The 15,863-nt window shown below is 32.7% G+C and overlaps 1 protein-coding gene across 1 annotated transcript; it reads right to left on the reverse strand.

The window, feature by feature from the left end:
• Positions 1 to 6,856: 6,856 nt before the first annotated feature.
• Positions 6,857 to 15,613, reverse strand: LOC128880953 (probable ATP-dependent RNA helicase DDX17). The gene is made up of 8 exons (XM_054131561.1): positions 15,437 to 15,613; positions 14,569 to 14,919; positions 13,016 to 13,669; positions 12,717 to 12,889; positions 12,577 to 12,636; positions 9,058 to 9,300; positions 8,764 to 8,928; positions 6,857 to 7,650 (listed from the first exon to the last, which is right to left on the reverse strand). The coding sequence occupies exons 1-8, from the start codon at positions 15,451 to 15,453 to the stop codon at positions 7,613 to 7,615; spliced, it is 1,701 nt and encodes a 566-aa protein (XP_053987536.1). The 5' UTR covers positions 15,454 to 15,613; the 3' UTR covers positions 6,857 to 7,612.
• Between the last annotated feature and the right edge of the window lie 250 nt (positions 15,614 to 15,863).

A 15,863-nucleotide genomic window follows, 5' to 3' on the forward strand; every position in this document is an offset into this window, starting at 1 on the left:
AACGAAATGATTTTATTCTATTAATACAAATCATAAAAATATTGGTATACTTTATTTTATTTTTGCTGTATGACCTGGAGTAATTAGATCATTTATAGGAATAATTATTCGAATGGAACTAGGAGCCAGGAATATGAATTAATAATGACCAAATTTATTTTACGATCATCGATATTGTTATTGGGTATCAGAGACATTATACAATTAATACGTATGTGTTACCTCGTGAAGGAACTAAAATTATTTGGTAAACTGTCGATATATATGACCTGGAAGTTACACGGGCCCATAGAGGGCATTTAAATATTAACTATTAACTATTAACTATATTTAACTATTTAACGCTTTTTGGGGAAACTCTAGATAAAATCTTATGTAAGAAAGGGGAGGGTCTTTACGTAAGGATAAGGAGGTAGAGCTAACAATTGCCAAAATCGTCCTTACGTAAATAAACCTTTGACTGCGAAGAGCGTATATACATGCCCTCGAGAAATGGGCTCAAAGCAATGTTTGTATTCGTTGAATCGATATTTTTAAAAATATCAGCTTATAGGGGATGATGAAACGGAACTTTTTTATAGTTACAGTTTACTCATAGGATGCTTAGTTTCGAAAATAAAAATTTAAAAGGTAGAAGTTCGTTGCAAAAATTGTATTTCAGGAAAAAGGTCTTCCAAGTTTTCAATTTTTATCCCTGAAACTAAACGTCGTCTGAATAAACTCTAAATATAAAAACAATCCGTCTAATCATTCGCTATACGCTGATATTTTTTTTAAATTCATACCTCTACGCCCGTTAGAATTTCCAGCAAAAATTGTTCCGCAGTCAAAGGGTTAATGAGCAGCCTTTTATCGAATATTACATTTTTGAAAGGCAACGATTAGGTATCATTCGTTAAATTTGGTAAATTTTTAATTGATTCTCGATTACTTAAAGATAGCGCACGTATGCTAGCTTTTTGTTCAGGAGTGTATCTTTTATGAAACGACATATCTAGGGTGGCAGGCACGAGCGACCTTACGCTTATTGTCAGTTCCGTTCCGCCTGCGCAACAAGTTTCTCTCTGGGACTTAAAATCGTTGTAGCACGCGTTCTCAGGAATAGCTGCGTCACCGAAGTATCCGCTTCGTCGAAAAATCCACGTCGAACTTCTTTCCTCTTCTCGAAGTCGACTGAAGTAAACGAGAAAATCAACGGCTTGTAACTTTTTTCCTTTCTTGGCAGCTTGTTGTTCGGAAGCGATCCTCGCAGGAGAGCTTCAAATGTTTTTTCGACTTGATGAATAATAATCGTTAACTTGGTGATTAATCCATCGATTCGTCAATCGCGTGCGAGATATTAATTAATTAATGTGAATTTTTTGAGGGAGACGAAGCAAATGTGTTATACGAGAATTTGCAGAACAATCACATATATTAGGTTGTCCCAAAAGTTTCTTTTGTGAGTTGCATTCAATTATTTTCTGTGGCAGTGTTTATATAAATAGACAATCTATTTTCTTAGACATTGATGCTGTTACAGTAATGGAGCGAAATAAATTGTATACAATTTTGTAATGTAATATAAAACATAAAATATTGTATATGTATTAATTATTAATAAAACGAAAGAAACTTTTGGGACAACCTAATATTTATTTTGTATTAAGTTTATTCGTTGCTGAATTCATTATGACTAGACTGCGAAATTTATGCATTTATGTCGTATAGTAATATTGAAAACATACAGAAAATATACATCGTATATGTTGAATGTATTTTACCATTAATATAATAATATTTTTATTTTGCGCAAGTACATCTATCATTTGGTTATGTTTAGCATTTATTTGTTATATTAGTTTGTATCGTAAATGTATAACATCCGTAGTCTAATTGTGACCATTATAAATTTACGTCGACGTTTCGATGCTACCTTTGGAGTTCGTCTCAAAAATCTTAAAAATAAAAACGTAAACTAGGTAATAAAATAATTTATTATTAGTAAATATGTAAGCTACATGTGTGTAATTGTCGTAGCGTATAGAGTATTAGCTCTATATTTGTATCAACTACGCACAATGAATGTAATGGAATCATTTGTTAGAAATTTGTTCGAGGGCGATTTTATCACAATTATTTTAAATATACTTACTTTTGGGGTTTACTTCTAAAATCTTAAAAGGAAAGGAAACAAGGTAAATATTTTATGATTAGTAAATATACAGGGTACGCGATTGTATAGAGTATAGAGTATAGAATATTGACCATGCAATTGTACCAATCACAGATACTCTGGGAGAATGTCCCAGTCTGACCACTGTCGGACCAATCTCCTTATCATCGTTACTCTTTGTTCCTTCGAGTGAAACAATATTCTTCGCGTACTTACCTCAATTTACTTGGGATTCAATAAAAATTGAATTAGAAAGGTATAATATACAACTGAATTCTACTAATTATAATGATAGCCATCGATTTATTTGTAGATATAAAAATTTATCTAATCATAAACCGGCACATTGCATATTGTGAATTAAAGGTTTGCGTAAAGAGACGAATGCCTCCGTTGTTTTTACATAAAACATAATATTTTTATAACGTAATATATAATGTTTTATGTAAAAACAACGTAGGTATTCATCTTTTTACGCAAACCTTTAATTCATAATATGCAATGTCCCGGTTTATAATTAGATAAACTTTTATACTGCGAATAGATCGAATAAGATTTTTAGAATGTAATATATAATTATATATACTCTCAGCTGCAACGTTCTTATGTCATATTACTGCCAAATTATTTGTAATATTTTACATCACCGATGATCGCGAAAAATCTTGTGGATATTCGACATTTGTTATTTTATGAAATTAATCGCTCTTTATTAAAGAAATAGTCTGATTCTGCTTCGCTCCGCGTACTTTAGATAAATACTATTCCCGGCACGGTAGACATTGGCATGTATATTTCTGGTTACAGTTGGACAAGCTAAAAGATACGATCGACGCATTTCACCATCCGTTACGTCGAGGTATTTCATTGTTAGACCGAAATCATTATCAAAATCGACCGACTGTAAAACAATGGAGTCGTCAACCTGTCGATAGCGAATCTTTCGCTCGATTCGGGTAAGACGCTTAGAACCAAGAAAGTATTTCGATACATAAAACCGGAATCCTTCTCTGGTATTACCTGAACGTAATACCGTGCCAACGTCACCGACCACGACTCGTAGCGCGCACCGTATATTTCGTGATAAGCTGAAATCACTGTTTCGGTTCTGTGTTTTAGAAAATACGTGTGTCATATAAATTTTCGGACAAAGTGCCTGCACTCGTGTGTATAATCGACGACAGGGTGAAACCACCCCCCACCCTAGTTAGCCACCCACGGAATTCCAGTAATCGGGCTACCGTCCCCCCCTTCCCACCCCACCGCCCTCTCCCGTTTCGCTCCCTTTCCCCTCGTTTTTCAAGGCCCCTTCCCCTCCGCCTACCCCCGTGTCACGGCAGTGCGGCTGCTGAATGACCGAAAGTGGGGGTAACTCATCTCCTCTGAACCACCCACGCAATCAATAGCAAGCCTTGCCGCTTCTACTGAATGGACTCTGCTCTCCACGGGCTCCGTTCCTCTCCGTCTGCCACAGGCCGGCTTCTATCCCCCTCTCGCCCTCACGCTATCGATTACTACGCCCTTGCCGTGCGATCCTGCGGGGAGCCGCTCTATCGACCCATCCACCTGTATTACACTTCATTCATAAATCTTTGCTGCTTTTCACTCGGGGATCGTCACGCTGTTTTTTTTTTTTTTGTCTCGATCGGTGCCGTGAAATACTGCTCGGTCTCTAATCGTCCTAGACACCAGTGTCGCGTATTCCACCTCTCCTCCATTGATTTCTATTCTTAAGGTAGTTGTTTCGAGATAGTCACGTTCAAAAGAAAAACTTTACGGCTCGCAATTATTCCTTTTCGTCGGTGATTCGCAGATTTTTAAAAAGTAATAGCGAAAGATTAAACATTAACGCACGTTTTAAACTGGAAAGAGGAATCTCGAACAGTGTAAATATAATAAAGAAACGCTCGATGTGAGTTAGTATTAGTTAACACAGTTTTAGGCAGCCTCTTTTCTACCAACTGTTAAAATCTTACGGTGTTGCTACGTTTTACTGTACAAAAATGATACTTGTTTTATTTCATTTGTTTATAAAAAAAATAACATTTTTCGTTATTCAGGCATACGTTTGTTTTCTAATTTTTGTGAAGTATCTTTAAATAATTTATGTTGTTCATTTTAGATATAAAGAAATTGATGTATTTTTACTATTTGAAGTTGAATTCAAGGCATTTTCAATCCCAAGTTTTCTATGAATGATTAAAAATATTAAAAATTTTATTATATGTGTAATTAAATAAAAACAAAAAAATTCGTGGTAAATTATTGGGTTGTCCAGAAAGTTCGTGCCAATTTTTAAGAAAAATTCAAAGGCACGTTTGAATTTTGATATATATTTATTGAATTATATAGATACGATTTTGTTCCACGACCTTTCCACCTTTTAAGGGATGCACCCATGTTAATTGTTTTCAACCATTCCAATATAAACAGACGTGTACCACCTACCAAAAATCGGCACGGACTTTCCAGACAAACTAATAGAAACTTGACATTAAAAACAAGCTTATAACTATAAATTTGGTAATTTAAATGTCGTAATTACAAAGATATTCGAATAATTAAAATTTCATATACATTTGTTCCCGATTGTACCGCCCACACATCCTTAATATACAAGATAGTTCCAAGCGGTTAGTCGAAAATCGCCAACTGGAAACTTTTGTTAAAGTAGAATCTTAGTACTCCCGTTTATAATACATAAATAGGTACACCAACACCAGACCTGGGGATATTTTAATTGAAATGAGAATAAGTGATAATGATTGAAAATAGTTTATTTCGGACCGTTATTTTCAAAACAGTTATTTGAAAATAAAAATAATATCGATTCATTTGAAATAATAGCTATTTCAAATAACGAATTACTTCGCTTCTTTTTCGTATTTCAAATTTAACGAAAGAAATAATCCCCAAAACAATATGCGATAGAAACAATTTATTTAACAAAATCGTTACAGTAATTTGCGTTGAACAGTATTCTTTCTTCAAAAAGTTCATTCGTAAGAAATTTTTGTCTGGGTCCATTTAATGTTGTCACAAAAGACAAATAACCGTTCCACTGATGGTGACGATAGAAGAGAGGTGTTATAATTGAACCCTTTAAAACACTTTAAAACCCTTTAAAAACCGTGTTTCATAGTCGGATAATCATTTAACATAAATAGGTCTACTAGTTTTATCTCGAAAAATTTCAATACATTTATTTCATCTCGAGTTTGAATGACAAACGTGGAATTGTTTGCTATTTAATCTTCATCGTTTTCAAATTCAAAATCGTCATATACTTGTGATTTCATCTCATACCACTATGAAGAACAGTATCACAATTATTTCAAGTAATTATTTTAAATGGTTGTGCACTAAAAGAACGTGTCAATTGAGATAATATCTCAAATAATATTATTTTAAAAGTGATTACAGCTATGAAGATAATTATGAAATAAAATAATATGTTATTTGAAATAATATTTCAAATAATAATATTTCATAAGTGTCCAGGTCCGATCTACATATACTATTCGTAATACTCGAGAAATGATCGTGGCAACAACGTTGACTGTTACCGCGCAATTTCTCTACCTTCTCTTTCAGATTTTAATGAATTATATTTCAGTAACAATGTAGTCAATAATTATTACTTTTTTTTTTTAACGGTTTATAATATCAGTTTTATAGCATATCGAATTTTAAGCAAATTCCTAAATTGCATTTTAATTTAAATTGAAAAAATTCACTATTTTACGTCAGACTCTTATGGAACATTTAATATGTTATAGAAACCGATGTTATAAACCATTAAAAAATAAAAAAAATAAAAATGACAGTTATTGACCGTACCTTTACTGAGATATAATTCATTAAAATCTGAAACAGAACGTAGAGAAGTTGCGCAGTAACAGTCAACATTGCTGCCACAGTCATTCCTCGAGTATTACAAATACAGAGTGTCCCAAAAATGTTGTAACACCTTGAAAGGGGTGGTTCGGGAGGTGATTGGAAACTTTTTCCTTGGCGAAAATGTTGTCCGAGGCTTCGATAAGGAGATATTAACAGAAAACCCCGACCAATCAGAGCGCACGTATACCGTTGGAGCGACCATGAAGGCTACGCGCCTAAATACCGATGAGTTCAACTAATAAATCCAGCAGAAAATGCAGAATATGTAGAAAAACCTTTGTATCAAGATCTGATTATACGAAACAGCATCTTTTTTACTATACTAATATTTTTACCTAAAAATAATAAACGCTTCCTTTCTATTTCTAAGAGGCCTGCTCCCAAAAATAAATCTCGGTGTATCTGTATAAGAAAGACAAGTATTGGCCGATTTGACCGTTTCCTATACAATTTCGTTTCAATTGAAATCCAGGTACTCCACACTGAGCTGACAAAGGGTTGCTTCGGTAAACACTTGTTCAACGTTGAGTAGGAACGGAATGCTTGGAATATTCGGAATCTGTAGTACTCTGACCTCTGTTGGTATTCGATCACCGCAACCACTGCTTTAGGGAAGGTTCAAATCAATATCATCCACAAATAAATCTTAACTAAGACGACTAATTTTGTTGACACGATTTAACGGCTGTTCTCATCGTTTAATGTCTAAGATGCTTAGAGGTCGAACAACTTTTTGTAAGAACTAAACACGAGGATAATGAACATCTAGGGAGAGGCAGAAATTGATATACAAATTTTGTAAATAGTTAATAAATTTATTTATTACATTTCTGTTAAATACTGTACAATATTCCGTTAGTTTTAAATGCTTGAATACGTGTACGAATTAATATCTAGTAAACACTAGACGTCTACAAGTTACTGTTAGCTACAAATAGCGAGACATGTTTCAAACTTCGTGTAGATTTTAGGTTATTCATCTCCTAACTACGTTCACACGGTCACTTATAAGAACTTAATTCATGTGTTATCGAACATTGTAATGTCATTATAAAATATGTATGTACGTGATACTGTAAGTAAATATAACATCCGGCACGCTTACGCTATATTTATTTATGATACTGAAGCTTAGTATAACTAAAGCAAAATTCTATGAATGTAGAAATATCGTAGAATATTGATACGGAACACTGCATACCTCGCATTTAAATCGGGGACTTTTTGTTTAAAAATTACACTTTTGATTTTAATATATCAATTAATTAATCGTGAACTATACTGAACTCAACATGCTACGATATGCAATGTCGCGTTCAATTAAACTCGTTATTCGATAACATTTAAGAAATCTATGTTCACGCTGGAACTTTTATCTTATGATGTTAAAATAATTAACTATAATGCACGAGAATTGTACGTAGTACGTCGTATTTAACGTTCACGTTAGTGGAACACCAATATTACAATTTGTATGACGTGTATCGAGTGTACTTTAAAAGAGACATAAAAAAGATGATTTGTATAATAGCTTGGTCCTTAACCACTGGTAGAAGATCATCTTTCACTGCTCCAGTAACTTTTACCGATAACCTCTAGAAACAAATATATAGTTCTTTTTATACCATATAAAGTTTGAAGATTTATCGTTATATAACCAATTGTTAACTAGAATTCGGACAAAGGAAGTCGTTTTACCTGCGCACCATGACCGAACATTTCCTTCAAGCAACGTCAGTCTTTGTGAAATCAAAAATAATAAATGAGGGATATAATACTTTAACAAAAAATTAATGTAATTTAATAAAACACTCTAACCAAAGATAAGCGACCCCGCCCCTATGACTTTGACCTTGACATATGTTGTCAAGGGCACCCTCCTGAGTAACTTTTTCTAATGACTTAACCGTCGCTCACTGGTTATTAAAAAGTTATTAACAAAAAGAATTGGTAAGTTAGGTCAGGTTATACATACGAACACGCTATATATAGCATGTAAAAACACACTACCAACGGTTCAAACTTGTTACGAGAGTTTGTATCATGCACGATCTTTACTCGTACAGTAAAAAAATGAGGGGTGTTTATAGTTTCGGCATATGGGTATGCGAGCACAAACGAGCGAAATAGTTCAGCGTAGCTGTGAATCGCAAAGTTCATACCACGATTCTTTCGTTTACTGGTTATCAATAGAAGTTATAATTGCTCACATGAAGAACACAAAAATTGGAAGGAGCGGGTTTCAGATGGAATTGAAATTATAGTCTACATTCGTATTAATGTTGTTAGAGTTTATCAAGATTTCTAAAGATTTCTGTTTTTTTCTTCTTCTTTTTTCCAGAAGAATATTATTTGAATTTTACTATTAATTTCGCATTATCAATTTGGTGGCCTATAGTTATCTGATTTTGTTTGCTATGGTTGATTGTATATAGCCCATATTTTGAGGTTTTAACCATTTATAACTTCAGTTTATGTCTCCCGGATTGTTACTCAGAAACGGATTGCGGATTCAAAATGCTCCTTTTCAAATTCTCAATTTGAACTACAGCTTATTTTAAACAATCACGGTAAATAAAATGACTTCCCTTGTGTAAAGGCGAGTACAAATATCTTCGTACGACATACAAGTCCTTTACTATTTAACAAGTTATAAGTCTATTTCGATGATAAGCGTGTTAACATAGTACAAACGTACCATTACTTACCTGTACGATTGCTAACAGGGCTACGACTTCGAGAATAACTCCGACTGTAGCTTCTGCGATTTCCGCGACCATTGTGTTCCCTACTATGACTTCGACTTCTGCTTCTTGAGTAACTACGATCCTTTCCGTTACGGCCACCGCGAGACCGCCATCGATTTCTTCCACCTAAAGTTATTTAGATTCCCAATCTTACAATAAATACTTCTTGATACTAATTCATACTACCGTATGGAACTCAAGATATTTATTATGACTGAAAGTAGGCTTTGTATATAAAAAGAAATACATAGATACCTCTGTGCCTCCCATATCCACCACTTTTACTGTCAGCAAGCTCCAGTAATTTTGGGTTTATAACTTGATTCGCTTCTTTTAATACCTGGATTAGGTCATTAGCCTTATTAGAATTATTCGGTGTAAAAAAGGTGTATGCTGTACCAGTTTTTTGCCGACGACCTGTTCGACCAATTCGATGAACGTAATCTTCCGAACAAGAAGGATAGTCAAAATTGATGACAAACTTGACGTCTTCAACGTCTGAAATAAAGCATACATATTATCTGTTAATTTTTGGAAGTATCCGTCTCAAGGACAGACAATGGTTAAGATAGTAGTATGGCAAGGTGTATATAAAGTATTGTATTAAATATCAATCACGTATTTTAAATTAAATGTTTGTGTTAATACGCTCTCCAAAAGGTACCGCTATAAGGACTTCCCTATGAGTCTATTCAGCTAGAATAGTTCGTAACGTGTTCAAAAGAATATACATGGTTTAAACAGATTATAACATAAAAAGTATTAAATTCTATTAAGAATTTAACATTACCTATGATATTAAACTAAAAGAATAAAGTTTAAAAACAAAAAAAAAAAGAATCTATTTCTTTAGAGAGCGTTTTGATAAAAGTATAAGGCTCTGAAATAAAGAGAAATTTTCCGCGTTTAGACAATCCTGGTTCCCTTTTCTAATTGAAAATGTCAATATATTAACAATATTTTTTGTTTAAGAAGTTTCACTATTTTTTTGACAAAATTAGCTTAACCTGCCTTCAAAAAGACGTAAAGCATATGTATATAAAATTAATCATTGGCCATTTTATTATGATAGATGCTATATGCCTTAATAAATAATGAAAAAAATAATAAAAAGTAACATTTTAAAGAAAATGAAACCAGAATTGATGTACATAAAACCTTATTTGATATAGTAGTTAGTATGGTGTGAATATCTATTAATACAGTTATCATAAAGGATGTGAAAGGATAAAGGAAATGTAAATTCAAGTGGAGTCAAAAGTGATACATGTGTACGTGTATAGAAATATACACATACATACACATATAGTGTCTCATAAAATATGGCCTGCCTAAAACGTTAAAAATCCTTGAGTTAAAAACAAGAGAATTCTTGGTAATTTTGGATGACCATTAATCAAAAACTTTATAAATTTTTGGTGAACAAAGTTACAAACCCTCTGTATATATAAAAGATAGAGTAAAATCCAAAACATGTATCTGAGAATTGTACCATACAATGAAAAGTTGATAAATAATGATCACATGGCAGTATCAAGAATCAATTTATTCTTGACTAAGGAATTTCTCACATCCTTTGGTATGCCACATCCTATGAGATACCTTGCTATATATGTTTATATAAAAATGTGTATATACAGAGTCTCCTAGAAAAATGCATTAGAACTATATACATTTTCTTTAAATCTAAGATGTTTTTTGATTAGATCAAATGTTGTGTAATTCTTAATGCTGAAGATGTTTAGTTAAAACTTCTACAGTAACAAGTCGATTCTGAATTCCACTATTTATCCAAGGAGGATACTCATAATTGTTTTAGTATAAAATATATTCATGTTATTGCTAAAATCTTAACATATGTATCTTCTGAAGCAATGATTACACAACATTAAATACTGACAAACATTTTTGCTTAACCAATAATCATCTTAGATCTTGGCGAGGAACAATGTTATACAGTTGTGTCTGTTTTCTGAGTGACTCCGAGTATGTGTATATATATACGTGTATATACATATAACTATATATATACATATACATATATACATATATATAGCAATTAATTTAAGATTACTTTTATACTAAAATTAGGCAGTGGGTGAGTGTCGCTAGCAACGTACGGGCAGGGCCTGGCTGTTTGCGCTCGCTCCAGCTACAGCCTCCGCCATTCTGTTGCTACAGGGCACACTAGAGGCTCGGGCATCAGCTACCATGCCACCGCCTCATTGGACCGTTGTTGGGTCTGATTAGCTTGAGCGGCCAGCGCAGGGGATTCTATTCTGGCAACAACTTGGCCAGCCCAGATGGCGTACAGCGTAGCGTAGAACTGATATCCAGTATGTAGGAGGTAAAGTAGATCCCGATTTGGCCCGGACTGGCCCTTCACGGAATTGACGTATAGAGGCACGCGTCGCAGCCAGCGCAGACAATGCAAACCAGTGCACCACCGAACAAACAGGCGGCGGGCACCCCCAATTTGCTTTGCATTACCCGGCGTGGGCCTGCGCGCAATGTGCCTCTGCAATACAAACAAAGATCCAACCGCGTTAGGTATATGTTTACCTCATTATCTCCTGTGTTCAATATGAATTTTGTATTACAGTTTTTTTTTTGCTTTTGCTTTTCTGAACTGTCTAGCTGATTTTTTACAACCTCGCAAGGCTGTGTTCATAGTAAAAAATACGTTTAAAGAACCTCTTATTATCTTATAAGTTTCGGCAAGCGTATAATATTTAACCAGTTGAATCTTGAATTTAAGCTGTACCGTTTACACCAGAACTTTCACGATCGTAACTACGAATATGTATATATAAATATTTGCTTTTTCAATTGAAAAAATGATAAAAAAAAAAAACTAACACCGAATACTCATAAAGCAATTCTTTTTAGTATCTGTGAAATTTAATTTAAAGTTTTATTTAAATGAATTTTCGAACTTTTATAAATTAATAACCATAGTGCTTGCCGATCACACGTAATATAAGCTTAAATTCATTTGTATGATTTTTATTTTAATATATCGTTTAAAGTTAATACCTTTAGTAAAAAGTGAGAAAGCAAATAAACACAAATATTAGAAATGTTAAATGAACCACGTTATGCATTTAGAAAATTGCATATCTTTAATTTGAATGTAACACAAAAAATTGTTTACTTTAGCAAAACAAACTTTCTACAGGTACAATCTAAGTTGATTAACCTTGGAACTCTGAAAGATGTTACACAAGATTAATAGACTAGTTTATTATATGCTTGTGCTGCTGCTATTCAGTAAATATAGTAATTAAGAATATTAAAAAGTAGACAGTTCTGAATGTTATATACTCGAAACATGAGTATATATATATATATACTTTGCAGTAGGTTATCTGTTTACTTCCTTTAAATTAATTATGTATACCCTTTTGGCACATAAAGTGGTCCAAGTCTAAATCAATGCATACACAATGAAATCCTGTTCTGATTGAATATATATGTGACCTGTTTCAACGTCCTACAAGAGGAATTTATTAGTAAGTAATAACTGTATGAAAACAATACAGACTAGTTATAAAATATATTTTGATTAACGAATAATTAGGTTTAATTATTGTTTCCATAATCATACACTTTGGTAGAACAAGATGTCTTGTATATTGCAGTAATTATTAAGCTCAAATAAGTTTTGTAGAAATAATGTGATTTAGAGTGGTTCATTCTCCATACTAAAGGAAAATGATCAGTGATGCTTAGTCTTATATGTTTATTATATTATAGTTACAATCTGTTACTTACCAAGGCCACGGGCAGCAACATCTGTTGCAACAAGAATTGGCGCTTTTCCTGATCTAAAATCTAAAAATTAATATTATCTTTCACTTATCAAATATGGCAAACTATAAAGCCAAAATCAATTTATAATGAATAATATTTACCTTGTAAAACCCAATCCCTTTCTTGCTGTGTCTTGTCACCATGTATACAAACAGCTGGCCAACCATCTCTCTTCATTTTTCTAGTTATTTCATCTACTCTGCGTTTTGTTTCAATAAATACTATTGTTTTGTTTTCACTTTCTGCCATTATTTCTTTTAAAAGTGTACTTAATCTATAAATGCAAGTAAAAATAATTTGTAAATATAGAATTTTGTGGAGGCTTTATAAATAAGATACCGAATACATTTCTTTCTACAAAAATAACAATTTTATTTCTCAAAGCAAATTGATTACTTACTTATTTTCTTTTTCATAATCCTGACACACGTCGATGATTTGTAATATATTATGATTTGCAGCTAATTGTAGAGATCCAACATTAATTTGAGCATAATCCTTTAAAAAATCTTCAGCTAAATTTTTTACTTCTTTAGGCCATGTGGCAGACCACATTAATGTCTGTCTGTCAGGCCTAATTTGCTCAATAATTTTCCTAATTTGAGGTTCAAATCCCATATCTAACATTCTGTCTGCTTCATCTAGTACTAAATAGGTACACCTTTTCAAATTTGTACGACCTGATTCAAGGAAATCTAATAATCTACCAGGTGTAGCTATAACTATCTCTACACCTCCATCTAAATCTCTGGCTTGTGCACCTTTTGGTGCTCCACCATACAGACAAGTATTCCTAATGCCTGAAGAATGACCAAAATCATCAGCAACTTGCTGAATTTGTTGTGCGAGCTCTCGAGTAGGAGCTAATACTAATGCGATAGGACCATCTTTACGTCCCAATTTGGGTTGACTGTTAATATGAACAATTGCAGGTAATATATAAGATAGTGTTTTCCCAGAACCAGTTGATGCAATTCCAACCATATCTCTTCCACTTAATGCAATTGGCCAACCTTGTGCCTGTATTGATGTAGGTTCTGTAAAACCTTGTCGTCTGAAAATTATGAGCAACAGAATTTGCTTTTAATTCATACTAATTGGCTGCAAAATTGATTAAACTACTATTGAATAATAACAATCTGTATAAAATGTATTAGAGACTTATTGTCTTAAAATATTAACAATAATTTGTTTTTTATTATATAAAAAAAACACTTAAGTTGCAAATTGTATTTTGGGAGTTAGAAAAATTTTGCAACTTGTTTATATGAACTTCACAAAATAAATAAAGAAAACAATAAGTAATGTACTTAAAAATAGCATAAACAAATTTTCTAAACTATGTATTTTTTAAACTTCATATTGCTTTTAATTTACATGTGAAATATATGATACTAAAGGACATCCAGAATTTTCATATTAAATAAATAAATCGGAATGCGAACACAATTTTTTCTTCATTCTTTCTTGATTTGATGAAAGTTAATTTTCTAGGATAAAGAAATTTTAAATTGCGATATTATTGTTGATAATGTGCAGTCATCAAATACTGGATACATATTCTGGGTTCAAGAAATAAATTCTGGCATCATTATTGTAAAATAATAGCACTTTGGAACTGGTTCAGCAAATCCTTTCATCGTGTCACTGACTCAAGACTAGACAGTGATACAATGGAAGGATAGGAATAAAATGTGAATACTCTTCTCTCCCCTCAAAGCTTGAAACTCGGGTGTGCTTAGATTGGAGCAGAGAGGACAGCATAAACAGTGAAAATAAGTGAAATACTTATAATATTTGACTTCATAATATTTCACTAAAACAAGTAGTTCCAAGAACTGGTAAGAATAACTTTATGATATAATAACAGGAGAAAATCATTAGCATAATGAAAGAATTTACTGTGTACTTAGTGTATTTGTATATAGAAGTTATTACTTAAAAAATACTTACTTAATTTCCTTAAGAACATAGTCAGGAAATCCTGTTTCTTCAAATGTAAATACAGGATTAGGTATATTTTTTCCTTTGAGAGTAATTTCTTTCTCACTTCTATATTGTTCCACTATACGTGGATCACGATTTTGAACTGTTTCGTGTGGAATATAAAAATCTTTTTTAAAAGGCTCTAATCGACTGAGATCCCATCGAGGTTTTCTCAAATTTGCTCCAGGTTGCCCACGACTATTCCTGCCACCTCCTCGATCCCGACCCCCACTGCCACCCCAACTTCTTCTATCTCGTGGTGATCTGCTACGAGATCGTGTGCGAGATCTACGTCTCCTATCTCTATCACGACTACGACTAAAATAAATTATACCACAATATAATAATTATCATTTAAATCTGTATTTTATTTTTGTAATATAATACATTTCTTTCCAAAATATCATAAGTACTTTTATTATCGTATTCTAAATGTACATATAACTCTTGAAAATATTAATAAAATCTATGGTGATCTCAGTTAAATACATCAATTATATAAAATTGCAATACTGTTTCTAAATGAGATCTAACAACATTTATTGGTTGAATTACGTTTTCTATTTTATGAAATGTCTTCGAAAATTACCACTGAGCTTGGATCAAGGTAATATGGAAGGTTATGTGAAATCAGCCATCGAAGGAAGAGCAAAAGTTCCTTGAGATCATTCCGTTTAACTATTTTTTATCTTTATGTGATTTTTTGTATTTTATTACAGATACAAATGGAAATGGGAATTTGATAGAAATCGTTCTAAATATATGGTTTTAATGCCGAACATTTTGGACATATTGATACATATACCCTCGCGCATCTATATCACACACGACTTACCTCCTATAGCGACCCATATTCAATTTCTCTTCAGTTTCACTCTTCTTTTACTACGAACTTTACTACTAATAATAATTACTTGAACACAAAAAAAAACCGCGAGATAGAACGTAACTTGTAATACTAAAATCCAATCAAAAGACGCAAATGAAAGCGGCTCCTATGCCACAAACGACACAATTACAAGAAGGAACGAAGGTATCATAAAATTGTTAACGCATGCGCAGCGAGTAATAAAAATAACATTCTTGATATATATACATATATATATATACTTTCGCTAAAAAATGTAATACGATTTGGATACAAAATTACTAGATATTATAAACTTTGTGAACGTTTACAAGTTCTAAATGAATTTCGACACATGACTGTTCACATCAAATATTCATTTATAATACGATGCTTTCTTTCCAGGAAATATACG

This window comes from Hylaeus volcanicus, chromosome 8, assembly GCF_026283585.1.
Source record: "Hylaeus volcanicus isolate JK05 chromosome 8, UHH_iyHylVolc1.0_haploid, whole genome shotgun sequence".
NCBI lineage: Eukaryota > Metazoa > Arthropoda > Insecta > Hymenoptera > Colletidae > Hylaeus > Hylaeus volcanicus.

What these genes read in the sequence shown, in the direction of transcription:
- LOC128880953 (XM_054131561.1), bottom strand. An exon ending in GATTATGAAAAAGAAAATAA is followed by an intron (nt 12,890 to 13,015) that starts GTAAGTAATCAA and finishes TTGCATTTATAG; the next exon opens with ATTAAGTACACTTTTAAAAG. An exon ending in CCCTGTTAGCAATCGTACAG is followed by an intron (nt 7,651 to 8,763) that starts GTAAGTAATGGT and finishes ATTTGTTTCTAG; the next exon opens with AGGTTATCGGTAAAAGTTAC.